Below are 26,973 nucleotides of genomic sequence, written 5' to 3'. Positions count from 1 at the left end.
AGGCAAAACTATACACGTGTAATTCCTGTTGTGCATACTTTACCGATACATTACATTAAACATATCAAGTTGTCGCTTTTATGCATGTCATATTCTGCTATTTTTATCAAGTGTTTTTTAATATAATTATATGAGGCTTCCAATGGTAAAAATAAATCAGCCAATTGTAAGCTTCCGTAAAGAGTACCCGGATGACTGCAATATTAGGTCAGGACAATACTATTTTGATATTGTCTTCATCCGGACATTTTAACCAATTTTGCTGGTTCCTGCACAATCAATAGAGTAGAAACTCACCCAGTCAACTCTGCGTAGCGCACGGTACGGTACTGTGCTCAATGTTGTCAGCAAACACAATGGCAGCTTTGAGTGGCGCAAAATTTGCTTCGGTGAGCGAAGAATGTTTGATGAAATTTGAGAATTTGTTTCTCAAGAAAAATAAAGACAGTGTCCTGAAATTTATTGCGGATCAAATCAGCCTGTATAGTTTTTGGATGGCTTGAAGGGGGAAACGGGAATTTATTGCACAAGTCGAAGACGACTGCAATATTGTTATATAGCAATATTATATAACTATCACGCACTATCATGTGATGTTTGCAAATCTGAGTGTGCAATGAATAAATGAAGTATGGCATTTTATCTTTTCAAGCTCTGGCAGGAGCTTCTACATGTCACTTTGAATTCATGGGCAGTCGGTCGGTTGGTCGGTCGGTCGGTCGGAAGGTCTGTCCCCGGAATATGGACCAAAAATGGCCCCCTAAGTTTCCCATAAAATATAACTACCAATTGACCAAAAATTAAGCAAATTATGCAATGCCGTTATCAGTAATTATGCACTCTTGGCAAAAGTTTTCCGAACACGCCCCTTTGTCTCGATTGATGCGTATGCGCCTCTATTTTGCATATGAAGTGAGACATTCGGGAACCGGGGCCAGAGTTTATTGTGTACTCGCTCTTGTTTTTCAGTAAGCCACGGTTTCTGTTTGAGATTGACATTCACAGAGTTTTTCTGCGAACGACATTGTACAATGTATCTAAGGGCTTCCCTTTTTATTTCTTTGGCTCTCATTTCCGACCGACCCTATTTTAGGCTCCCGACCCAAGAAAAAAACAACCCCGTTTTATTACCGCCGACCTTGTCTGGAACCCCCAACTTTACAAAAAAAATCAACAAATGAAAAAAAAAAATGAATGCAACATTCAGGCAATCAGGGGCTGTGTTATTTGAAAAGCTGTGGAAATTAATATCAGATTTTTATACGAAGTACAGCAGATAGCAACCAGTGCAATCCCAGAAGATACATATGCATTAAGATGGTGTTGCCTCTCATCATATTAGGGGTCTGGATATACCGTAGTTTACCTTTTACTGGAATATGTCATGCTGCCAAAGCGCCAATACAGCCAAAACGTTAGTGAGCTGCATGCTGCAGATAAAATGTAAGTCAACTACCGGTACATGTGCATCTTGCCATTTAAAGATGGCTTTATTATTTTGTTCATTGATATCAATTCATGATACACTCAATGCAATAAACACAACAAAGTGACAATACGCCAAATGGCATCATTTAATTTAGCCATCTATACAGGTGCAACTCCATTAATTTTTTTTCCTTCACATTTTAATTTTTTGCTGACTGACAGTTGTACATAGGCTACATTTGTACCTTACTTTAAAGGCAAAAATGTGTGGGAACCATAGAAATTAAAAGGGTTCCCCTAAGCTTCAAATAAATGCATCGTCTTGTGCCAAACTCTGCAGGGTACCGGCCACAAATGCAATTTAAATTACATGAAAATACCTCTTTTTGATTACGTTTTTTTTCTCTGCTAAGATAATACGGAAAATTTTTCACCCTGAGGCCAATTTCATATTGCTACATTGCACGATCAATAACTGCCTTTGGTTAAATTGGGGGACTTTTTTTCCTTCAAGAAGAAGTCGGAACCTATTCACTTCTTTTTAAGCTGGTGTACCTACGGTAATTGCAATCTGTTACCTTGGCAGCGAGCCCAAGTCCATTTTGATTGGCAGTTTGTCATTATCTCTAGCTTGCAAAATTCTGTACAAGTGTACAATAGGCCTATATTTTAGCAATGATTTTGCTCCAAAAATTTACATGTCAAATACATGTAAATACTATGTATCAAGAAAACTTTAAAAGTGTACATATTTGTTATGTATTTTAAACAAACTACCGTACATTGTCATGTAAATTCTTTCAAGACTGTAATAATGTAGGTAGGAATATATTTAAAATCACACCTACATGTACAGTACAGGTAATATGCAATGTGTAAAGGGAGCTGACATTATGACACATCTGGACGTCAGCATTAGAACGTCATAAATTTCATAAAGATGACGCTAGCAGGACAATGCTCTCGCCCACGTTCTGTTTACGGGCAAGCATCTTCCGTGAAATTGCCTACTGGGGCTGACTCCAGGAGGATTCATTCACTTATCCCTCTCCCCGAGGCGCAGCAAGATTCAATTATCTCGAAGGTAATTGCAAGATTATCTAATCAAGGAAGGATTGCCCGTAATGCTGGTAGGGAAGTTAAGGACATTATGGATAAAAGAAGGAAACGTCAGTCACTAGAGGAAAGAATCCAGAACAATTGGCAAGATTTTTAGACACTCAAGGCAATTACTATATAATTGTATTTTCCAATTCTCTTACCCTGTGGGTGATTTTGAAGAACAAAAAATCTGGGTTTTTTTTTTAAACAGAGGTTGGGTAGAAAAAAAAAACTCACAAATTTAAGAAATTTGATTTCATCCATAGTACCTTGATTTTATGGTTATTTTGATTTGGGAGAATGCCGAAGCTATATATTTATGTTCCAAGAATCAAAAAATTATTAAGAGCATCATTTAAAAATAAATTAAAATTGCTTAGAATTTTAAAATAGGTTTTACGTTAAAGGTGAAGTATATCATTTGTGCATTTTTTGTTCAGTTGAAGCAATTAAAGTGCTCAAAATCTAAGAAAGGTTGCTGAAGTTTTAGCTCAGTGTATGTTCTGAGAAAACAATATTCTAGGATCTTGATTTCAAGTCATGTTTTGAATTGCGCCCGAAATCAGAGTCTAGGACACATTCCATTCAGCCAAATGCTACATTGTACGCGATGTCACGCACTGAATTGATGATTTATACATGTAGCAACCGTGCACACGTTGTGTCAATGCTTGCGTGCACCAATTCATGGTTTTGCCAAATTAAAAGCAAACTATTAACGGAATTTTAAAAAAAATTGTCTTCAGATGCATCTTTGGAATTGGAAATGACCTCTTTTTACCGTTTACTTCAAAATTACAGCAGATCAGAAAGAATAATTTCACAGTGAAATTAGTGCCATTACTATCTTTAAACCAAGTATGCTTTTCAACAATAATTCGTCAGTTACCGGTTTCTTTTTCGATAGCTGCAAATGATATACTCTACCTTTAAAAACAATGCAATCCTCTTATTTCATAATGCGGACATACATGTATTGGACTCCGTGCAGATCGCACTGAAGTCTTGCCATCTGCGTTAAACAAACAAAATCTCTGCGCCTCCTAAAACATTTTGCTTCAAGCATTCAGACCTCCTGTACAATTGAAAAAAAAAAAACCTATTCCAAACCCGTACCCGTGGCCCCAAAAACACAGAAGCTGACTGAACGAAACAAATTCGGTGAGTCAATTGATTGGAGACTCGTATGGGCAGAGACTGTTTTCAAGTGGGAAACGAATACCCCGAGCGCTCCAGGAAATGTGGCCGGGAATAGACAAGACTGATGAAGATCGCCTAGCTCGGAGAAGACTGTTGATTCTGCTCTGTTAGGAAAACCTGAATGAATAAGTTCAATGAGAAAATGAGCTGCCTTATTTGACAATTTGGAAAACAGATTCGGGTGAACCTAGAATCCTCTTTATTTTGGTTACATTAACATCTGCTACAAAAATTCCATTGCAGTGTTTCAATTTGAGAATGCATGTCTTATTGAAGTTTTAATTTAACAGTAGTAACATTTGATATATGATATTGAATAGTGTTTAATATTTGATATCAATTAGTAATTTATGGCTAAAAAAATACACTGTGTGTTTACACAGAGAGGAATATAACACAGCCTGACCTACATGTATGTGTCTGTCAATTTTCATTGCCACAATTAGGCCAAAAAAAAAGTTCTGCTTCCAGTTACCCTACATACATGTAGGCTACCCTATTCTGACAGCCCCTACCCTATTTTTTTTTTGTTAAAAAAAAAGAAGGGGAAAAAAACACCCAAAACCATCAATTACTACCTTTTACCCCTGACTACACGCAGACACCTCCATGTGATTGTACACAGAAAAATTGCAAAAAATTCCCTACCTACTACCCTTTTTCAAATGCAATGTAATCGGGAGCAGAACAATTTTTTTTAGGCCTTAGCAGCATAATTTAATATATACATATAGTATAGTTTGAAAAATAACAAGTTTTCCCCATGAGAATTTTGTTGTTGCTTGTGGTTTCATTAGGGGGGAATAGGCCCTAACATTAGCTTTTGCTGTACATAAATTTGTAATTTTCAGAAAGGGATGAATCTGGGGGAATTCTATAGCAAATTTTGTTACACTGACTTGTTTAAAGTTTTGTGTTCCTACATATAGATGCTGGAAAAACCAAGAAAAACAATCATGTTTTTGTAGTCTGGTTCTGTGACCCCACTTACAAATGAACGATGAAACAGAGCCATAAACATTGAGGTATTTTGCCTGTGGAAAATTGATGATGAAAGTTTAAAAATTTCAAAATGACTCAATTTCATCTTAAATGTAAACTGATCCATTTCTCACTGTAAAGTGAAAGACAACTCTATGCTGGAAATAAATGTGCATATACTTACCGGTACGAGTATGTCAATGTACGTAAATGTTCAGAACCAAAAGAGATTTATTCACATGGTGCTACCGCAAACTTATCTTGTCTTACATTGTACATGTACACAAGATACATGTGTATGTATGTACATGTACATGTAGAACAAGTGAATGTACATTGTACCTACATGTGTGGGTTGGAAAACACCAAATTCCAAGAAAGATCAGTTACAATGTGGTGCCAACCATCTGCCACTTATTCATGTAATAAAATATGAAAGTGAGACTTCCGTACATGTACACATGTTTAAGTACACAATGAGAAAAACAGATCGATATAAATATGATATTTCAAGACCATGGACAAACCACAGCATATGGGGCTTGATAATGGATTACAATCTTCTATTCCTTGGCTCATAAAAATCAATGAAATTTTTAGGAGAGGTTGCAAAGTGCTGACAATATGACAAATTGAAGTAGACATCTAAGTAAACGTTCACTGTAGGGTCTATCCGGTACATGCACCTTGGGCACTGGTTAAGTGCATTCCATGCTGTATTGGTGCATAGGCCTATTCAAAGTTACACACAGGCACAAGATATTTTCCGACTGTTTTCCACATTAGTTCGAACAAATTACACGGATGATTGTAGTCAAAGGGATCAGTTTCATCAGTTAGTGGAATATTTCAACGTGGCCTGTGATTTATTTAAAATAAATGTTATTGAAACAAGTTTGGTGTCTTATTGTGGTCTAAATTGTAAACACCATGTAGGGTCAAACTTGGGGGCACCTGGGGTGCATACATTTTCAAGGGCAGGGCACTAAGGCAAATGTATCAAAAGGTATAATTTCGCCAGTGTACTGTACAATGTAGTTTAATTTTATTTAAATTCAAAATTTCACTGGGGGTCCCCGGGGAGGCACGGACATCTGCTGAGAGGTGGGGGGGGGGGGAGGGCCACTGAACTTTTATTTCAGTAGATTCAATGACAATTGACAGTATACATTGTACATTTGTAATAAATACAGATAGTGCCTGGATTCATCTTGAAATGAACACATCATATAATGTGGTTAACTCATTAAATTAACCCTCCTGCTGTTTTGAACAGTCACAGACAGTCAAAAAAATCAATCCTCTTCCCCTACCATGCCTTTGACATAGGTTAATCGCCAACAGTCAGATCATAACTCCAGCAGGTACTGTGACCAGTCAAATTCAGTCAACCGACAAAACCTGACAAAAGCAGGCAAGTGATAGGCACAGCTGGCTTATCAATCACCTACCGTCAAAGCATACACTGTAGCTGGATCAAGCTACTTAAACAGTCACAGCCAGTCAATCCTGCTATATGTGGGCTGGGAACTCTTAACTGTTATAATTAACAGTCACTTGCTTGATTTCCACTGAAAGGACAACTTTGCACACAATGTATGTTTGCAGACTTAGTGGGTTAAGGTGCATAATTTACATGTATACCAGCAACTAAACAAAATCACTAATTAAAAATAATGCCATACGAGGACAACTTTTGAGTTTAGAAAAATCCCTAAATTACTTGTTAATTTAATTATTTAATTACGGTATCTTCAAAAGTGCTTGAACCAAAAGTTCCATAGCACGTGTATATTGCTGGTGTACAAACAATTAATAATACGCAAACAACCGTCACAATTTTAGGCCATTTTTTCTCTATAGGCCTACAGCTCATGTGAAAGGGCATTTTTGTTACAGTGTAACTACCGGTACTCTGTGACATGTCTGAAATTTTACGACAACTTTAAAATTTAACTTTAACTTTAACTTTAAAAACAAGTTAAAATTTAAAAACTAGCATACAGGTTGTACTATAATATTTAAATCAACATACAATGTACATGGACATGGCAGAAATGACTCAATACAGTTTGTAATCTTGTACACTTCATGCCTTTGAGGTTATTAAAGCCTCCCCTAAGCAGACATGTTGGTGAAGCCACCTCGTTATAAACTATTGTGAGGCGTTCTGGCAAAGACGGAACTGGGAACAGGCTCTAGTGGAGAAACATACCCCCCCCCCCCCAAAAAAAAAATGGGGGTTATTTTTTTCAATTTCAAAATTTCTTGAAATTATGTACAGGTACCGGTATGTGTACATCTGTAATGTTTGATACCCATGATGTCTAGTACACATTTTGATGCAATTGTATAAAAATAGTGGAATAAAAGTGTTTTGAAAGGCAAAACCAATTTGCATCTTTCATTTTATGACTTCAAAACTGAAGACTAGTTAAAGGCCTTTTTGTCAGTACTTTTACTTTGTTGACATGTCAATATGTAAACTTGAAACAGCCATAAATGAAACGACATTAAAGGCAATGCCAGTTGCCAAATTCAAAACGAAACCAGACTTTCAACACAGGTCCACACTGTGTTCTTTCTTTAAGGTTCAATGGATGCCGCTAATCCTTTCAGGAAATGGCAATCTGTGTAGTACCGTAGTCTAGATGAAGAATGACTAGAGACGAGTGCTATTTACAGAAATGTACGCTAAGCACATACCGGATGTGCGCACGGCACACTTCAAGGCTTCCTGATGACTATATTTGAAAGCTCTTACTCAGATGAGAGTGCTCTGCAATGAGGACAGCTAATTGTGAAAAATTATCGCAACCAAATATAAAATTACGCATGTACACATAATTGAGGACTTGACTGAATGAGGCAAAAATGCACCCCCCCCCAAAAAAAGTGCTCGAGTATCAATGTTCATGTTTTGTGTTCTTTCTTTCTACCGAGTTTTAGCAAACAGTAGACCATGGTACAAGCACACAAAGCACACATTTAAATGGCAATCACTCATATAAAGCGGTTCTTCATATAAAACTATAATTAATGCGCCTCACACAACAATGTTGTTCATTGGGAAATTAGTTTTATATACACTGTATGCATCAATTTGAGATAACGCAATCTGTTCGCTATCCTCACACAAACTCTATATAAATAGGCCTATTCTGGGTGAAGCACAGCAATTGTAGTAAACTGTCTTGCCCAAGAACACAAGTACCCAGGTACATTTATAAAAGTATGCATCGTACCATGATCCCGGGTGGGGCTCAAACCCACATTGCCGGATATGAGTCAGACATCATAACTTCTGAACCATTGTGCTTGTACAACGTACAGGTGATACAATTCTTGACTTGGTTCATGAATGCAAAACACACAAAGTGTGTTCACAATTAAAGAGGTTGTGGAATGCTCGAAGACATTTCCGTCATTTTTCGGGTATACATGTAGCCTAAGGTGTGATGAAATAAAAACGACTATTGTTTCTGTCATAAGATGAGTACAAAAGGTACTTTTGAGAGCTGTTTTTCAAGTCCTGTCATGCCTGTTTCGACCCGAACGTGCACTTTGTGTAAAAGTCGTCGTTGCGGGCAGCAAACAAAACACAGTAAATCGTGACGTAATAAACAGGACTCCCGATGCAGAGTAGCATAAACGAGTCCTGTTTATTACGTCACGATTTAGTGTGTTTTGTTTGCTGCCCGCAACGACGACTTTTACACAAATTGCTTGTTCAGGTCGAAAAAGGACCTGAAAAATAGCTCTCAAAAGTAACCATTGTACTCATTTCATGACAGAAACAATAGTCGTTTTTATTTCATCACACCTTAGGCTACATATACCCCAAAAATGACGGAAATATCTTCGAGCATTCCACATCCTCTTTAATGAGTCCTCACATGCCCCATTCTGTCCATAGCTACGATAATATGGTGTCGTCAACAATTCAGCGCGGAGTGCAAATTAAAACCTTCTTGTGCCCACCCAACCAATGCCAACAGTTACACCTCTATGTTCCGACACCCCTATGTTCCGAATGCACATATTCCTATTCCTAACCCTAACCCTAACCCTAACCGGGAGTAACACAATCTAGGTTGTCGGAACATAGGGGTGTCGGAACATAGAGCAGTCACCATGCCAACAGCAAAGGCTGGTCACCCACAGAGTCCTGTTGTGAAACGCAACTCCAGTTTTTTTGGTAAATACCCTCAAGAAATGATATTGACACGAACTTGACGTCAAACACTGAGTATCTGTTTCGGCCTTTAATTAAAGGAAGTCATTTTCAAAGTACCGAACCGAGGTTGCTTGAAGATCAATCCCGAATCACAGATTTTCAAACTTTTTATTACGATAGGAATAAAAACACCAATTTACACGTCACTAGAACAATTCATGAAAGATGACATGAATACAGGAAAGTTTCAAATAAAAAGAACATTTGTACTTGCCTTCATTTTCTCCAGCTTGTTCCTTCTTCCATTTCCCCTTCTCCGTCCAGACACTTGACAGCAGAGCAAAGCCAAGACCAGACAGAGCAGCAGAACTGGTCTTCCGCCTGCCATTCTCAGGCCCCAACGACGCTGCCAAAAGCAGCACGGCAAGTCTCCAAAATTCTACCCTGGAAATAAACAAAATATTGGTGAAATATGTATAACTATAAGAATATTATAGAATTTAGATAATTATGTACTTGTTGGGTAGTGTACAGAGTTTTGAGGAGTCACGAGTCTTAGACCAAGTAAAAGAAAATAAACCTGTTTGTTTGTCAACACCTGCTTCCTTTTTTCGTTGTCCGTTTTTTTCTTCTTTTTTTTAAATTATAAATAAAGGCAGTGTATATTTTGCCGGAGACGGCAAACCTTTAGTAAACATTAGTTTGCCGGATATGCACTGAACATGCGCAGTTACTGTTTTTTTGTACTTGAACATTTTCCGGTGACAAGTTTTAGTCTGGCTCCATGCCAAAATTGTCGTTGTTACCTTGTATTCACAAGATGGGATTCAGAACATTTTATAATTTCGGGCTTTAATTCCCTTTTTAAAAAAATCCTCCAGAGCCACAAATCTGAAAAAGAAAATGTAATACTCTGCAAAAAATGTTTGAGACATGTTAAAATAATAAAAGAAGAATATTCTTATTTATTTGGGGATGAGAAAAAAAAACTTAAAATGTGGTGCGGTCGGAATCGAACGCGAGTCATCCCGCTTGCTAGAGCCTTTGCTTAACCATTACACCAAACGTGCTACACAACTTTTGGTGGGAATTTAAAACATCTTATAATTCAGCCCTATTTTAAAGAGTACAGCGCCCTCTGTTGAAATGGATTGCCGCCGGCAAACCTTTAGTAATCGTTAGTTTGCCGTCATTACCTCCGGCAAAATATCCACTATCAATTATAAATGGATTGCAATTAAGTCTTTTTCTTTGTTTTTAACAAATTGTAGTATGCAAGTTCAAAATGTGGTGGAAAGGGTAGCCGCTCCTTTGGCACGTCATCAAAAGTGTACAGAAAACTGAAGAACCCATAAAAATCCACTTTTAAATTATTTGACCTACGAAACTACATGTAGTTGGCAACCATTAACCCTAACCCCCTAGGCCCTTGTTGCTTACAACCATCCTCAATCCTCCAAAATCCTCCAAAATTTTCCAAAATTTTGCAACTCCGCCTAAATTTTTCAAAATTGTCAGACAGTCCTGCCTCAAAATGCATTCATCCTCAATCCTCCAAAATCCTACTCATCCCAAAACTTTGCACTCGTGTTTAAATGAAGGATAACCAACGCCAAATCCTTCAAAATCATCAGACAGTCCTGCCTCAAAATGCATTCATCCTCAATCCTCCAAAATCCTCTTGTGCTTCAATCACCATTCATCCTCAATCCTCCAAAATCCTCATGTGCTTCAATCACCATTCATCCTCAATCCTCCAGAATCCTCATTTGATTCAATCACCATTCATCCTCAATCCTCTAGAATCCTCCAAAACCGCCAGGAGGATTTTGAAGGAGTGAGGTGGGTTAGGGTTAAGAACATACAGGTATGTCATAGAATAGATAAAGGGCAGGGTTTTGAATTTGACGATGACAAGGACAAAACGATGACGACAAAATGCAACACGAAAATAAAGATGGCGATCACCGCGGGATGTCACTCGACACATGCTCGAGTGCGCAAGGTGCACTGAATTGCACGACACCAATCGTAAACTGCGTAGGAAAATCGTAATTTCTAGTTCTACCCCAAGAAACAGTTCAAAAATTACAAAAAGGTGTCTTTATTTTGAGAGAAGTCTGCTTTAGCCTAAGTTTTCTTTTAGGTTGAAAATGTAATTTTTGAGTAATAAGAAAACCTCTTGATTTTAATTTGATCATCGAAACAAAATAGGGGCCCTACACTACACGATCGCCCCTTTAATAATATCGGTGTCGAGCGCAATTTGAGTCCCCCACGCAAGTTTAAACTTGCGCGAGGGACTCCTGAAGCACGCAAATTACACCGCGCCATTTTAATTTGCGTGCGCAAATTTAAACTTGCGCAAAGGCGATTGCAACCTTCTTTTGCGGGCGGGATTTTCATTTATGAAGAATTTTTTTTCAAAACACGAATACATGGAGAAATAATGGAATATATGAATGAATAAAGAAATAAATAAAAAAGGAGAATTCAATTAGCGTCAATGAAAAGAAACATTGAGATTTACAAATGTAGCAGTGCTTATCAATATCAGAGAAGTTGTTTAAGGGTATGTGGGGGCGGGGCCGGGGAGGGGACCGGGCAAGCAATAAACTTAAGCACACTAGCGGCGATTGCTTGGAAAGTGTACTGAAGTTGTTCAATAATGGAGACCTGAGCTTCAAGTTTTTTGCTTTGTAAACCTAATTGGCATTTTATTTATATTATTGAATGTAAATAAATCATAATTTCCTAGGGCTGGTGTAACCCGCTGTTAACGTAAAAAGAATGATTATGATCCCCTTCAATTGTTCAAGTTTTGACATTATAGTAATCATTTACATTATTTTTTAAATGCTTATGTATTCTACAATTAAAAAAGTACTTATTCTTAAAAAAAATACTAATTAATTTAACAATTAATAAATTGGACGGTACAATAATTCATATTGTTTTTAGAATACTTGCATAACATTTCGAGCGCTGTATACACTTCAAAAACGCATAATTTGAAAAAAAAATTAATGAATGCATTACTAATTTAATTATTTAATTGAATTTATTACTTTAACAAATATTTTTTATTGCAGGCTCAATAATTCATATTAAAAAAATTTTACAACTTAAAAACGCTATGCATATAAAAATGGTAATTATTTTAAAAAGTAAATAAATTTGCAAATGATTTAATTAATGAATTTAAAAAAATGTTTCCAAAAAAAGGCATTAAGGCATTGTCTCCCGAAGCTCAGTGATGCTATTAAATCGGAGAAAAAAAATCTGCTTTTTTTATCTGCATGAGTTTACCAGGGGAAAATAGTTTAGCGGCTCTAGCTCTGTATGCGTGGCCGGGAAAATCTATGCAGTGCGCAAGTTTAAACTTGCGTGCGCAATTTGTAGCAGGAAATGAATGCGCGCGCAAGTTGAAACTTGCGTGCGCGCAAGTTGAAACTTGCGTGCGCGCAGGTTTAAACTTGCGCGCGCAAGTTTAAACTTGCGCGGGGGACTCACTTTGCGCTCGACATCGTTAGCATGGTTAGGCCTTGTCCCGATGGATGTAGAATTTCATTGTACAGTCACACTCACAGTGTACATGTACGTACAAAAACGTAGGCGCAAAAACCTCAGACTGAAATCCTGGCTTACGCGAATCGTCAATCCATAACAGTAACACAAGTCACAAGACAGCAAAACAAAGACTCAAAAGAGGAAGAAATTATCTCTTTGAATTTAGCTGCTCAGCTAAAGTAAACTAAACTTTAAAAGTTTTACCTTGTTGGCTAGCCTTACTCTTCTAATTCTATGCGTCTACACAGAACGGCATCCAGTAAGAAACTGACGTGGAACTTAACTTCTTCAACACATCTCTAGCCTACGTCAGCTGTTTTCAATAAGTAGTGCAATGCAGTGCATGCAGCGCTAGCGCAGTGGTGTGCATGTCTTCAGATCATAATATTTTGTATCAGCATCTAAACGTGAAAAATAATAGACTTACACAAGTCAATAAATATTCCACGCTTTCTTTCACGAATGCAAACCTCACTTTAAGCAGGTAAAGCAAAATATTTTTTCAGCATACTTACTTAAATGAAAAAAAATGTAGTTGTTGTCGTACATTTTGGAACATTTTGGTTGGTAATTGTTCTCTGACCGACTTGTTTATGGACAATACATATTTTGACTGATAACAAGTCTAACCACAAAAAAATTTATTAACTTTTTGGTTCACAGGAGGGCGGTGTTGCGAATAAGCAACGAATCGGGACCTGCAGCAGACGTTTCCGATACAAAATCTGCAGACGCGTTGTTTTGAGCTGGTGTGAACGGTACGGGTTTGTTGCTTCAACCCCCCCCCCCCCCCAAAGTATAATTATCTTTAGTAGGCTTAATGTTAACAAAAAGGCAAATGCCATGAAATAATTATCAAACACCTTGAAAAGGCTTGAAGGAAATCAGTCATTACGCACGCGCCTGACAACAGTTTCACAATATGATTTAATTATTTATTATTAATTAGATGCAAATAAATTGCCATTTGAATTTCGTTTAGAGGGATACGTCCCTCTTGGTAGCGCCTTTTTAGTACTTTGAAAGAACACTCAAGGTAAATTTAATAGTACTCGCATACTTGCAAAATTTGCTGTTTTTGTGGAACTTATCCTGCTAAGGAATTATTTCGGATTCCCAGTTTTTTGGTCCCAAATTCGGCTGTTTTAGCGCTTTTGTCGAATAAAATTAGTTTCTTTTCCTTAACCCTAAAGGGGCCGGGTTATTTTGACCATCTCTCAGCCGGGGGGGGGGGGCGGATTCGGCCCCCCCCCCCTAAGATCTCGGCCATCGAGTGACGAAAAAGTTTGAAACTCGATACATGCATAGAGCAACTCTTCCTTGGCATACCCAAGAAATTTCATGACTATAGGTCAAAGGGTTTTGGAATTATGGCTAATTAATTATTCATAAGTACGAATGGCAATTCTGCTCTGTGTACATGACGTATATGCGAAAATTCAGTTTTCACGGCGCGTAGCGCCGGAAAATTTTTCGCTACGCGGCAACCCGTGGTCCGATTTTTATGTTTTTGGTATCAAAAGATGCGCAAAGCTCGAGGCTAAAAAGTTATAACAGCTCGGGTCACGAAAAAAAAATTTTTTAGAGGCTATCACGGAAAATGTTGAGGGGGGCGGATTCCGCCCCCGGCCCTTTTAGGGTTAACATTACTTCCAATGCGTTTGATCTCATTGTTTTGAGCTTTTAACAAAACATGTTGGTAGTATTTTGTATTTCTAAACCGGTTGTTGAATTTAATTAAACAGGGGGAGGGGGCTGGTTCCCCCACCAAAAGGCTGACCAATAATGTTAATTGTTAATGTTTTTATATGACTGGACAAATCTTAAATTTCTTGAAGCTTCCTGAACAACGTCATCACTTATTCTTTTAATACAAACCTTATGCTTCAAGCCTTGGGTCTTTTTATGTGTTGACTGCAACGCTTCATCCCTCCCCAAACCTTGAAAAACTTTGGCATTTAACACTCAACCTCCCCCTTTCAAGCATGTTGGATTCGCCATTACGCTACCTCCAGATGGGTCGGATCTCCATAATTCTTGGACTAAAATGGTACTCGATTTCACCTTATTGAATAACTGCTAGAAACATAGCTGTCGTGTCAGATGTAAACAAATTATAATTGAAAGATTTCCTCCGTAACTTCCAAGCACCGTGACTGCGTGGCTTTCCTATGACCCAGAGTCCCCGACCTATTATGGTTTCAAAAGCTAACTATTGGCAATCCTAGCAAAAATGTGTACCTTTAAAGTGAGAATAAAACGCTGATGGGATTTTATCGTCAGTATAAAATTCACCCCATAAAGTAAAATATAACTGGACCCGCTCCTCATTCGGCCAAAAAAAGTTCACTTTGTGTGGGAGGGCGAGGCGGGGGCGCTGCACTTCAAACTTTTTATCGCCAAAACAAAAACCAGGATCATCAACTGAAGCGCAACCGATTGAAATCCCCTGGTTCAAAGTTTCGTTTCTTTATTGCAGCCTGGCAGGTATTTTTGAGTTCTCGGAAAACTTCTAATAGTTATGAAGGCTCTCTGGACCCGTGCAATTCGCGTCACACTGATGTGCCGGTGTAGTGTGAAATTCCGACTATACAAATTATGAAATACGGACTCATTTGTTTCTTGTGTATTACGCATGCGTACGTGAATATAATTAGGACAGTGACAGGTCACGTGGGGGTTAGAATCCATGTAAGGTTAAAGAGACCAGATTTTACAGAAAGCCTTATTTCATATGGCACCGGTATTTGGGTTTTGGGTTTTGCCCCAACCACATTGCTGTCCAAGAGGTTCAATATGCTGTGAGAAATATTCTTGAGGTTATTTGGTCGGGTGGGGTTCGAACCCATGACCTCGTGCCGTGCGTATAAATCAGACATCTTAACCACGCGTCCACCAAGCTTGCTTGGATCGCTTGACTGGTTCGAATCCGATAATAGGTACCACAGTCAATGACTTTCGATGAAATTCAGATGAGATGTAAACGTTAATTATTGAGACTTTATTAAACTGATTTTTAGATAAGACCCCTGTACCATTAAGCAGCAGGTCGTGGGTTCAAGTCCCAACCGAGCAAGCTTTCTCACACGCTCTGTAGGCCCCAAAAAAATATTCGGTCTCTGGTCAGACCGCGGAGAATTGACGCGGGGACGCGGCTTTTTATTTTTCTTCAAGCTTGGATTGTACAGACAAGGTGGGGTACTATTTTGATTGTTTGGTGTCCTCATGTACAATGGTGTCCTCCATAATTTTCCTTGGTGCTCTCGATCATTTGCCTTGGTGCAATTTCCCATTCTTTGGTGCTCTTTGATAAAAAAAAAATGAGGAGGTGAGGCAACAGAGGGCGCTGTTGGAGCTACAGCGGAACATTTTGGGGAAAAAAGATTGACACGCATGATTAAAATCGACGCGCGCGCTGACCAGAGACCGACTTATTATTTTTTTTGGCCTAATACAGCAATGAGTTGGCCTTTCTCGGCATACAACGCTGGAAAACCGTGTCGACGAAGTGCAAAGCGCAATTCTAAAATTAAATCTTCCTGGGTTTCGACAAAACTGTATCAGGGAAAACCAACAACCAGGGACAGATGGAGACTGAAGAGCAATAGAGACGACTCACGTCTTGACAGCAGGAGTTATAGGACAAGATAGTCTGTCGTATTATTTTGGTTGACTTTTTTATTCTCATAGTTTGTCAGTTTGTCAGTTTCAAAGAAATTTGACACTGATAAGTACAGTTATATACCACCCACATAAAAGGCCCTTGGTGCTAAGGCTTACTAGAATCTTGACGTCACCAATAGAATATCGTTTGCAGAATGGCTGTATCAACGTGTTTCGCTATAAACGCTTCAGTTAAACGTACATCACTGTTGAAATTTAACTAGCCAGAAATCTTTGACAAAAGTAACTTGAGGGTTTACTTTCCTTTATAAAGCAAAATAAGATTCTTTTAGGAGCAGCGCCACCTATTACCGTAATAAATGGTGTCCACCCCTTTCCCGCTTGCTTTTCGAATTTGCAAGGTTCCAGCGAATTTCCAGCGTTATTTCCAAAACGTCAACACAGATTGTACGCCTCCTAAATTTCATTTTGTGCAGTAGGATATCTCAACACATACACACCCACTTGGTTTCAAAGTGTTTTGCCAATTTCCTCATATCATCACAGGCGCGAACTCCGGGACCCCCCCCCCCGCTCTGACACACACAAAATTATATCGGCTCTCTAAATTTCAAAGAGTGAAAATTCACTCCATTCGAGTGCAAATTCACTCTCACAGTCGGAAACTAGGGACTAGACGTTTTCGAGTGAAATTCCTTCAATCGTTAAGAGCGAGTTTTCACTCGAGCTTCGACTGAAGTGGTTCTTTTTTCAGACTTTCTCAATCTAAAATGAAAGTGATTTTCACTCTAAAACGTCGAGTCCCTAATTTCACTCTTCGGAATTTAGACAGCAATATAGAAATACCTATATGTCTGCCTGTCCGCAACAAACGGACATGAGAAAATCTGACGTGCCTGACCCCCCCCCCCCCCACGAAAATTCCTGGATCTGCCCCTTCATCATTTTTTTTCTAAATTCAAAGTTTTTTGTCAAGGTCGCCAAGAAAGTACAACTCTCTATCCAAAGAGCGAAACTAAGGAGCGGACGATTTAGAGTGAAAATCACTGTAAATTTAGAGTGAAATGCTCTGGAAAATATTAAATCCAGTGGATACTCGAGTTAAAACTCGATTTTTCCGTTTGAATAAATTTCACTCTAAACCTAGGCAGCTACACCTGTTCTCTCAGAAATCGGAACCAACGCATTTGTATAAGAAAGGTTCATATTTACATGGTGTACACATCTGCGAACCTCTTTTGTTGTTTTAAGGGAAAAAACATACATCCTTCAGGCAATAATTAAACGCGGTCGTGTATAGAATAACAAAGATTTAGTTATTTTGGTTAAACAATACGGGACTTCAAAATCTTCTGTCCCTTGAATCATCCAACAAGAAGTGTTCGATTAGCTCAACAATCAAAATGTACGTGTCAAAATCGAGTGTTGAACTTAAACACAAAAAATCATCTGAAATCTATGCCGAGAAACGTTTTCAGATAGATTTGCTTAAATTGGTGAAAAAACATTCATTCTTGAAGATTTTTTTTTTCAAATTGATATTTATATTTTATCTTGACATTAAACCTACAAATTGCAGTAGAGAACAAAATATCTAGAAAATGCTAAACGGCAAAGTTTGCATTGGTTTTTATAAGATTCGCGCATGCGCGGTTACAATATTACAGCGTACGTGCAAAAGTGCAGGAACGGTCTTCGCTCTGCTGAATTTGATTGTCACAAAAGCTTTTTATTTTTCTATTCAAGCTAAAGTACAGTGAATTATTTTAATAATAACTTGGTTTCTAAGGTAATCCGCGTTCCCGCGTGTCAAATCTGACTTTCACTTTCACTTTCATGCGCAGAAAATTCAAAGCCAACATTCCTACGATTCGGAGCAACTGATCATCACGCATTGAATCAAGGAAAAAAAGGTCTTGAAGTATTTCCCACAAAGTTTATCAGGGTAAAGAAATGCCATCAGGAACTTGAAAAAAAAATAGAAATTTTAACAGTGTAGCTCCAAATAGGATGATGCACAACAACAGCTGCCAAGTTTACGAGGGGGACACGGCTTAAAATTTGTCAACTTTAAATCCGAAGTTGGCCAATCACCGCCATCTTCCGCCCTCAGTACAAAGTCAAGAACTGCTGCTAGTAATAGTGCCTCTCTAAGTCTCGGACTTTCAAAGTCTCGGACTTTATATTTTGACAAAAAAAACCTGTCTAGATTAGGAACCAACTTAAGTGATCACTTAGATATTAGCCATAATTGTCTAATTGTTGAGAAAAGTTACAGAATAAAACATATACGCAAAAACTGTGTTAAGCATGCAATTTTAAAAACACTTTTCTACACACTATCTTGCAATCATTTTTTAAACTACAAATACTGAACATGTTTAGCGTAATGATGTATAATGTTTAGCAATGATTGAACAATGATATTTAGGAATTGGACATGTAATGTTTAGCTTCTAAACATGGTTTACAAAGTGATAGCAAGATTGTGTTTAAATGCAGTTTTTAGAGTGTACGGTAAGCGTGATATCCAAAAGCCACCCCCGCCACTAATATCACTGAATGCTGCAAACGCTTTGGAGGGTTGGGATTCTGTGATACCCTTGAAGAGAAAAAAAAAATCAAGAACGGAGTTCTTGGGGATGATTACAATTTACCGGACGATTGGCATTCGGAAGCAGGGCTTGGGGTATAGCATGGCCTGAGGTGGGGAGGGGCAGGGATATGTATAGTCTATCCCATCACAAGTCCCTGCAAGTCCATCACAAGTCCTCCAGAATATCGCAAGCTATTCACATGAGTTTTGACAAGGACATTCCTTTGCTATTGTTCTTCCACTGTTACTTGTGACTGGACTTGTGACTGGACTTGTGACTGGATTTGTGATGGAGTTGTAATGGACTGTACTCGACCACATCCCTGGGATGTGGGGGGAGGAGGCCTGAACACCACCTGACAAACATATACTTTGAAAATAAAAACGAGCATTATTTTATTCTGTACACTTGGATCACCTACGAGAAAATGATACAGCTGTGAACTCGATTGTTACATCATGATCAGTTTGATATTCTAATCATCAATTAAAAAGTAGGAATTGGACCATCCATGCACGTAACCAATTTTTTTTAACTTAGTGTTGGAGATACCTAGTCTATGTAGCAGACCACGGCGAAAGTGGTCTATTATGCACGAACAGATTTGCTGATTAATTAAGCAAGACCCCGCCTCTTGACTTCCTAGATTTTGACTAATCAGCGGGCGCTTTCTATAGGCCTATCGGGTCTTCGGTCATTCACCCGTTGCGCGTCATATCAATATGGATTAAAAAAAAAACTGTCACGGCGCGGGGCGCTCGGTATCATGTTACTTACGTGAATACGCTCCCGGCTGTTGTTGTATTACAAAACACTGCATTCGAATTGACCATCACAGCGTTAGTCCTGATTTGGGAATGAAATGACGTCACGATTTAGTAAAGTCGACTCCGATTGGCTGGCGCGCGGCTTGCATAAATTTGCATGTCAGGAGATGTCAGACGTTCGACCGGAGATAGACAGGGCTCCGTGGAGAACGGGTGATACTCTAGCCTTTAGTCAAGTCCCACGCGCCTATACCCGGACCATCCGGACACGTAACGCACCCCGGATGCTGGCACGTAAAAAGACTAGGACGAGCGGCGAAGCCGCGAGGGCCTTTACTATCTCGTGGAACTAATCACTAATTCATTTATTCACGTAATATAAATCAAGCAATATAAACCAATCATCTAACGGTGGTTTGCGGTTACCAGTGAATTTGGTCAATTCACAACGGGTAATGCATTATGCATGTCTACCAAATCGGTAGACAAATGTAAAGAAAAACATAAGCGTTCTCCACGAGATGCATGGTAAAGGCCCTCGTAGCCTTGGTCAATGCTCTCGTCGTTATTCGTCCCGTACGTGGTCAATCGTCGGCATATATCCTCACGCGCTATGCACATGCATGTAAAAATACAGCGCGAACAGCGACCTCACGCGGCCACTGTTTTTATGCAAATCAGTTGGAGACGATGTCGAGCCTTGGTTCAATCGTCGGCCAAAGCTTATGTTTTTCTTTACTTTGCGCTAGATTTCCAGCGCACGACCTCGTATGCGAATACAGATAATGTAGGCGGGGCTAATATGTGGAGTGTCCAATCACACCTTGGTAAATCCGGACGTCATCAAATTATTTGCAGCTATTCCGGCTTTTGCGGACGTGACAGGAACCACAGATTTTGTGCATTGTACGTGTATGGATTATGTACGGTGCCACGTTTCACTATGCAAGTTTCCACGCAACGATCGACCAATAAGAAAACGACATTTAAGGTCAGCTAAGGCTATTAACATAATGAGCACCACCCCCAAAACCTCACATGGACGATTGAACCAAGGCTCGACATCGTCTCCAACTGATTTGCATAAAAATAGTGGCCGCGTGAGGTCGCTGTTCGTGCTGTATTTTTACATGCATGTGCATAGCGCGTGAGGATATATGCCGACGATTGACCGCGTACGGGACGAATAACGACGAGAGCATTGACCAAGGCTAAGGCCCTCGCGGCTTCGCCGCTCGTGCTAGTCTTTTTACGTGTCAGCATCCGGGGTGCGTCACGTGTCCGGGTAAGCGCGTGGGACTTGACTAAAGGCTAGTGATACTCAGACTATAGGAGAAACCGGGGGCGTGTCAAAATGATAGGAAAACAAATTCTCGAAATTAGGGAGACATTTTCATGTTTGCCTAATGTCACAGCCCCCCCCCCCCTTTAGAGGCAACATTTTATTGTCGCAATTAGATTATATTAGTTGCTCGTGCATGGTTTCATTAGTAAACATACCGAAATTCGTGGGAAAAGGGAATATTGGGTTAGGGCACATTTAAGTTTGAAAACTTGTGTGCACAAGTCTATGGGGATGTCTCCCTAAATGTCCAATCCAGGGTAATACTTATTATTATTATTGTTATTTTTATTTTTTATATATTTTTTTGGAAAAGTGCCAAGCGGGAGTGTATACAAGTTTGATATCCGGTCAAGCTTCAACTGAATTATTTAAAGCATTTCATTTGTATCCGCATTCCAGGGGGATTTCCGATCTGCTTTCACTTCACTTTCTATATCGCGGACTTTGGTACACGCACCTTTGACCAATGCACTAGAACTTCACAATAGGTGTTCGAAGGCAACCGTCTATAAAAACGGCCGGCAAGTCCCTCCAGTGACCATTCGCAACCTCAGGATCTTGATGTCAAGAAAGACCACAAGTGAGCTAATTGGTAAGTTTTTATTTTTCAGACTCATTGACTTATTCAGAAATGTGTTTCCAGTATAGCACTTCCATTTACATTGGGATGGAGTTTGACCCTGCACTGTGTGTCAACACGATGGAGTTGGGGGGGGGGGGAATGTTTGATCGACTTTATGAAACACTGATTGATTAACAATGATTTATTTCTTCGACTTGGCACCGACAGAGCAAATTTCTGCCTGACTGATCTGAACATTTCCTTGAAGACGTTTGATCACAATGAAGATGTTTTGTTCATGCTCATGTAAAAATGGATATTCTTTTTCCTATAACGAATTCCGATCTTTTTTCCTGATCACTTTTTTTTGGGGGGGGGGCATCTACACCCTGTAATCGAGGAATTTTATTTTGGGTTTATTTTGCACATGTCTGCATAATCGATTCTAATAGGGGACAGGAACTATATACATCGCGGGAACTAAATTTTGTCGAGCCGCATATTATGATTAGAATGTTGTAAATAATAATATTGTGAGCCGATTTTGTTTTTCGGTCGATGCTTCATTTAAAAGTGAATAAAGTTGCATTCCTTAGGGGAAAAAAAACAAATTACAAAAGGTTCTTTTTTCCCCTGATGAAACCCGAAACTAGCACAGGCACTACAATCTAATTATGTTGGTGTTTTATACTAGCAAAACATTCCAGAGGTTTTGACGAAATGTACAGATGAATTTATTGTTGTTATACCACGGTACTGAAATGGTTGGCCTTGAGTTCAGGATCTAGAAGCTCACAATGAATTTGTAGGTTTTTTATCAATCTTTTATGCAAATTGATTTGATTTTGAATCTTGTGTGTAATTTACACCTGAATGAAAGTTTTGAATATACCATCACCGTTTTGACTGCTCACACATTTTAGGTTTGTGCAACACCAAGTTTTGAGAAAATCGCGTTTGGAGTTGGTCGATTTTTCAAATAGCGATTTCGCATAGGCCTAGTACATTGCTTCAAAAAAAATTAGAAAACGTATAAATGATGCGATAGCCCAGATGTTCAATAACCCTAATGTGCCTACTTTTTTGTCAAAGCATTTATAATTAAGGAGACGTCAATTAATTAAAATAGTTTGTTTTCCTCCGTCCGTCATCAAAACGGAAAATACTTTGTCACGGGCATATAGCATACTCAGACTTGTCACCTCGTCAAAAATGGTATTCGCGCGATTATACATTGTGCTGCATATACAGGGTGAGTCAAAAAGAAAGTGATCTAGATTCATTTTTTTTCTTAAAAAGCAATTAAATTTGAGACACCAATGAAATATGTCTTAAAAAAGCATGTTCTTCAACTCATTTGAAAAAAAATTACTGAAATTGATCCATGCAATCAGAAGTTATGCATGTTTTACTAAACGAACCCATTTTTATAGCTGTTCATGGAATGCCATTCGAAGCTATTGAACTAAGTGAGAATTACAGATTGCACACAGGTATTCAAATACAAACGAGATTTTAATCATTTCATTTAAGACTGAAACATTATTTTTACCGTTATTTTTGTGTGTTTTGAAGACGAGGAGCAAGCCAACTGTTTTTTTCCCTGAAATATTGATGGCGATTTTTGTCTGTTTTCCTTTACAAGTTTTCATTAATTCATGGAGATGGCAAAACGTCCATGTTTCATTGTATTTAATGGTATTAATCAGTTCGTAGATCGGTAATTGATCAGTGGTGGACAGCAAAATTTCGTTCATTTTTTTAAATCAAAATTGAGAATAGAGCATGCAAATTATTTCGTGAAATTTTTACAATATAGTCAGTAACATGTACTTTATCTCTATGTTATTTCTGTGAAATAGAGCGAGCCACATTTTTAAAAAATATTTTCTTTCTAATTCGGTCACTTTCTTTTTGACTAACCATGTAGAACGCAAATTTGTCAGTATGCAAATCTCAGAGGCTATATACACACGAGGTGATGAATTTGTGGATTTGTCACTTTTTGGTCGAAACCAAAATCTGAGTTGCCGCAGTTTCGCCACGTAATTAGCAAACGACACCGATTTGTGTCTTGAATTATGGCAGATTATCTAGAGGACATTATACAATTCTAGAGAATATCCAAAAATCCCAAATCTCGACTAAAGCAATCATTCATACCCAACTCCATGTTCAGCATGTTTTTGCTTTATTTTTTTTATATGTATTTTTCATTGATTTACTTGTTTGTGTGTGTGGATTTTTTTTTGGGGGGGGGGGTTGGGGTGTTTGATGAGAACGCCTTATATAGACTAAAGTTTTTGACCTTCTTTAAAATAAACCTACACTGTATTGTTTCGAATCATGACAAATTAATTCATTAATATATCTGAACTACATGTATGTCGTTATGGAACAATAAATCTTAGGCATGCATCACACCTTGACAAGGGCGTCAATCGATTCTCAAAAGTGGGGGGACAAAAACGTTTGGATTATAGACGCTCTGTGGTGCGATCTGAGGCAATTTCTGACCACTTGCACGTATTTGGCCAAAAAAATCATCTTTTAAACATCATTTTCGAGTTTGGAGTCATTAAATCAGATATTCTAAGCTATAAAATCATTATGTATGCTACAAAATTAAATCAGGGACAAAGAAAAAGTTGGGGGACAAACGATATGATATCCCCACACTTTAAAAAGTGGGGGGGGGGGGGGGGAGACTTGTCCCTCTCCCCGTCCCCCACCGATTGACGCCCATGCATCTTGAAAATACTAGCCTGGTTGAATTGAATTTTGTATGTTCAATTCCAAATGCGTAAGTTTATTTTTCCCCATAGGCCCTGTATTCAGTTCAATTCAATTCAAAACTCACATTTATTTCCAGACCAAAATGATAAAAACAAGCATATAATACACGATTAAGTATATAAATCAATAAATACAGTTTGTCAAAAAAGGTGAAAATATAAAAAGGTATGGATTGGAGGCAACTTCTGGAAGCCTTGGCTTGTGGCGAGATGCCTTGGACGGACAAACACAAAACAGAAACACTACTATACATATATTAAACTCTTCGACACAAAATCTTGAGCCAGTCTTTACCTCACCTCGCCAGTCCTCTCCTGCGATGGTCGTGAGTCGCCAGACCTCTCCTCGTGGTTTATTGAAAATCATCGACCAATGTTGGTACAATTTAATTTGCTGTTCCCAGTGATTTAATACACAGACATTCGGAACAAATCCGCAATTGGAAATTATAACCACAATTTATACTTGAGAAATAAATAAACCTACTGCAAATTGGTTATTGACCGATGTATTGACCAGCAATATACAGGGCCTGTCATTTCAACACTGGCAGTGTCTTTCTCAAAGGCCTTTGTAAGACACTGCTAGTATATCGAAACGTCAGGCCGTCTGTTTTTGGACAATTTGTACAGTTGGAAGTGATTGCAATTCTATCTGATTGTTTGTTTCCCTTTTTGTTCTTTACTTACAGTTTGTTGACAAACGACTACATTGGTCCATTTCGTCTTTGAAGGCTGTCTTATCGCTCAAAATGTCGTCGGAAAAGTGTTCAGTTGGCGGCGTGATTGCTTTCATTGTCGGCGTTTTGATCTTTGGTGTTGTGTTTGGACTGTGGGTTGATCAGTGCCAACTTGGCCATGGTTATTCCCTGAACGTCCGAGTGAATAACGTCACCTTGACCACCCATCCCACAGATAATGTCTTCTTGGGCTGGGAGTCTCTGTTTGGGAAGCCTGCCGATGAAATCTCCGTCAATATCCACTCGGCAGTTCTCTGTGGCGCCAGAACCGAACCACAAGAAATTTACGAGGGTCAGACTCTCAGGTTCGGGGAGTCGTTGTCCGTAAATTCCTTCTACACCTTTGGCGTCACATTCTGGCTGGATGAGGACGACGGTGGGTTTGAAGGAGCAAATGATCTTTCGCAAAAGATCGAGATTCCTAGCAGCCAGATGGATAGCATGAGGGAAACCCTGGACAACGGGGCCGCAGACTACGTCCAACTGGATTACGCAGTTGTGGTCGAGGGCAGAAACATCTTCCAGGAGAATTCCTGGTTTGGGTTCCTTGCGGAAAACCTCTGCGTCAGCGCGTTGGACTTTGTGTTCGGGCCCTGGACGAGCAAAGCGGTGGGGAGGGCAGCCATACTCAAGTCTGGTGACATGGCAAAACTTTATAAGACCGTTAAACTCGAGCACAAGGCTGGAACGCTTACCAAAAAGAGCCTGTACAAAGCTTTGATCACCTATCAATTCCGCGCGGGAGCTAAGAGTGCAGTTATAAATCCCGCCATCAGTAACGGCAATGAAATGGTGAAGGAGTGGGCCATGGACCAGACCATGCTTGACGAGCAGATCAGGGACACCGTCACATACCTGAAGGAAACAGCTGTTTTCACCGCGACTGGCCAGGAAGGGTTGGACATCTACCGCGCAGTCAATGAAGAAATAGATAAATGGGCCGGCTATCTCGACACTCTCACGGATTCCCTGGAGTTCTGCCTCGCAGAAGTTTTGCCGCCCTCCCAGGATGCACTGTACCACGTCAGTCTCACCGTCACGCGCTAGGTATGGCCGGCCGGCCCTGTGTCAAATTTTACAAATGTACTGCTGTCATTGTGGCCACAGTAAGTGTACGCTATTTGGTTTGAATCCAACTTGAACCACATAGCCTTCTCCTTTTGTGGCTACCTTATCTCAAAAAAGCTAAATGAATACGGTATCATATTTTTCAGCATTACATCAAGCGCATACAAGCGGGCCATTCAGTTCGATCTTGTCCGTTCAGATTATTTTTCTTTCGCCATTTTAGTATTGGTATTAGAATCTATATCCATCCAATCATAATGAAGACGAACATTAACTGTACTCAGAGTTGAAGCTAATTTCATATATAAAACTTATTAGTGAATATTATCTAGAAGTAGGCCTAGATTTATAGCAATGTCATTGGTCTTAAAGGGAATATACATCATTTGCTTTTGCTGTAATTTTCATAAATGGATGGAATTGGGGGGTTGGAAATATAAAGCAAATATAGATGCACTGACTTTTTGAAGGTTTTGGGTTTGAAAATGCTATAAAAACCAAGAAAAACGATCATTTTCCTGTAGTCTGGTTCCCTGACTCCATATAAGAAGAAACAGAGCAGTTTACATACATTGGGGAATTGTAAGGTCAGGGAACCAGTCTAGCTGGCTCGTACCCGTTCATAGGTTTGTAATCGATTGCAAACAAGTGCAATGGTCAATTGGGGCCGGTATTTGAAAAAAAGCCAGTTGTTTCCAACGCTGATCGGCCGATCAGCGTTGGAAATTGATACAAAAAAACCACTTTTCTTGAAAATGACAGTATACCAGGTGCCATAATTTTACAGGATGCTTTAGACTGTCATTTACCAACATCCTATTAAGGTATTTCGCAAAAACTTGGTAGTTTTGTTTTTCGATGTTTGCAAATGTTGTATATTCCCTTTAATGTTAATCGGGAACTTTTTACTCAAATTTATCATGTTTATCAAGTTTTAAAAGACATTTACACTGAAAAGTAAAGGAATGAGACTAAAACACAACCGGGAGAGCTTGCTGAATGTGCATTCTAAATTGAA

The 26,973-nt window shown here is 39.0% G+C and overlaps 2 protein-coding genes across 3 annotated transcripts in view; one reads left to right on the top strand and one right to left on the bottom strand.

Annotated features, from left to right (window-relative positions):
- The window catches only part of LOC119740758 (glutaminyl-peptide cyclotransferase-like), a 45,111-nt gene extending 32,278 nt beyond the window's left edge, over positions 1-12,833 (bottom strand). The window contains exons 1-2 of one of the 2 annotated variants that reach the window (XM_038216167.1): positions 12,662-12,833; positions 9,162-9,331 (exon numbers count right to left, since the gene is read on the bottom strand). In XM_038216167.1, the coding sequence (XP_038072095.1) occupies positions 9,162-9,275 (114 nt within the window). In that variant the 5' untranslated portion in view covers positions 9,276-9,331; positions 12,662-12,833. The remainder of the gene's footprint in view (positions 1-9,161; positions 9,332-12,661) is intronic. The other variant, XM_038216168.1, reaches the window with a different exon arrangement.
- An 8,446-nt stretch (positions 12,834-21,279) lies between these two features.
- On the top strand, positions 21,280-26,315 carry LOC119741796. The gene is made up of 2 exons (XM_038217691.1): positions 21,280-21,382; positions 24,840-26,315. Exon 2 carries the CDS (start codon positions 24,900-24,902, stop codon positions 25,932-25,934), a length of 1,035 nt encoding a protein of 344 aa, XP_038073619.1. The 5' UTR covers positions 21,280-21,382; positions 24,840-24,899; the 3' UTR covers positions 25,935-26,315.
- Positions 26,316-26,973: the final 658 nt, after the last annotated feature.

The sequence above is a fragment of the Patiria miniata genome, unplaced genomic scaffold (assembly GCF_015706575.1).
Source record: "Patiria miniata isolate m_02_andy unplaced genomic scaffold, ASM1570657v1 HiC_scaffold_5, whole genome shotgun sequence".
NCBI classification, from domain to species: domain Eukaryota; kingdom Metazoa; phylum Echinodermata; class Asteroidea; order Valvatida; family Asterinidae; genus Patiria; species Patiria miniata.
This window is presented reverse-complemented; position numbering and strand designations above follow the sequence as displayed.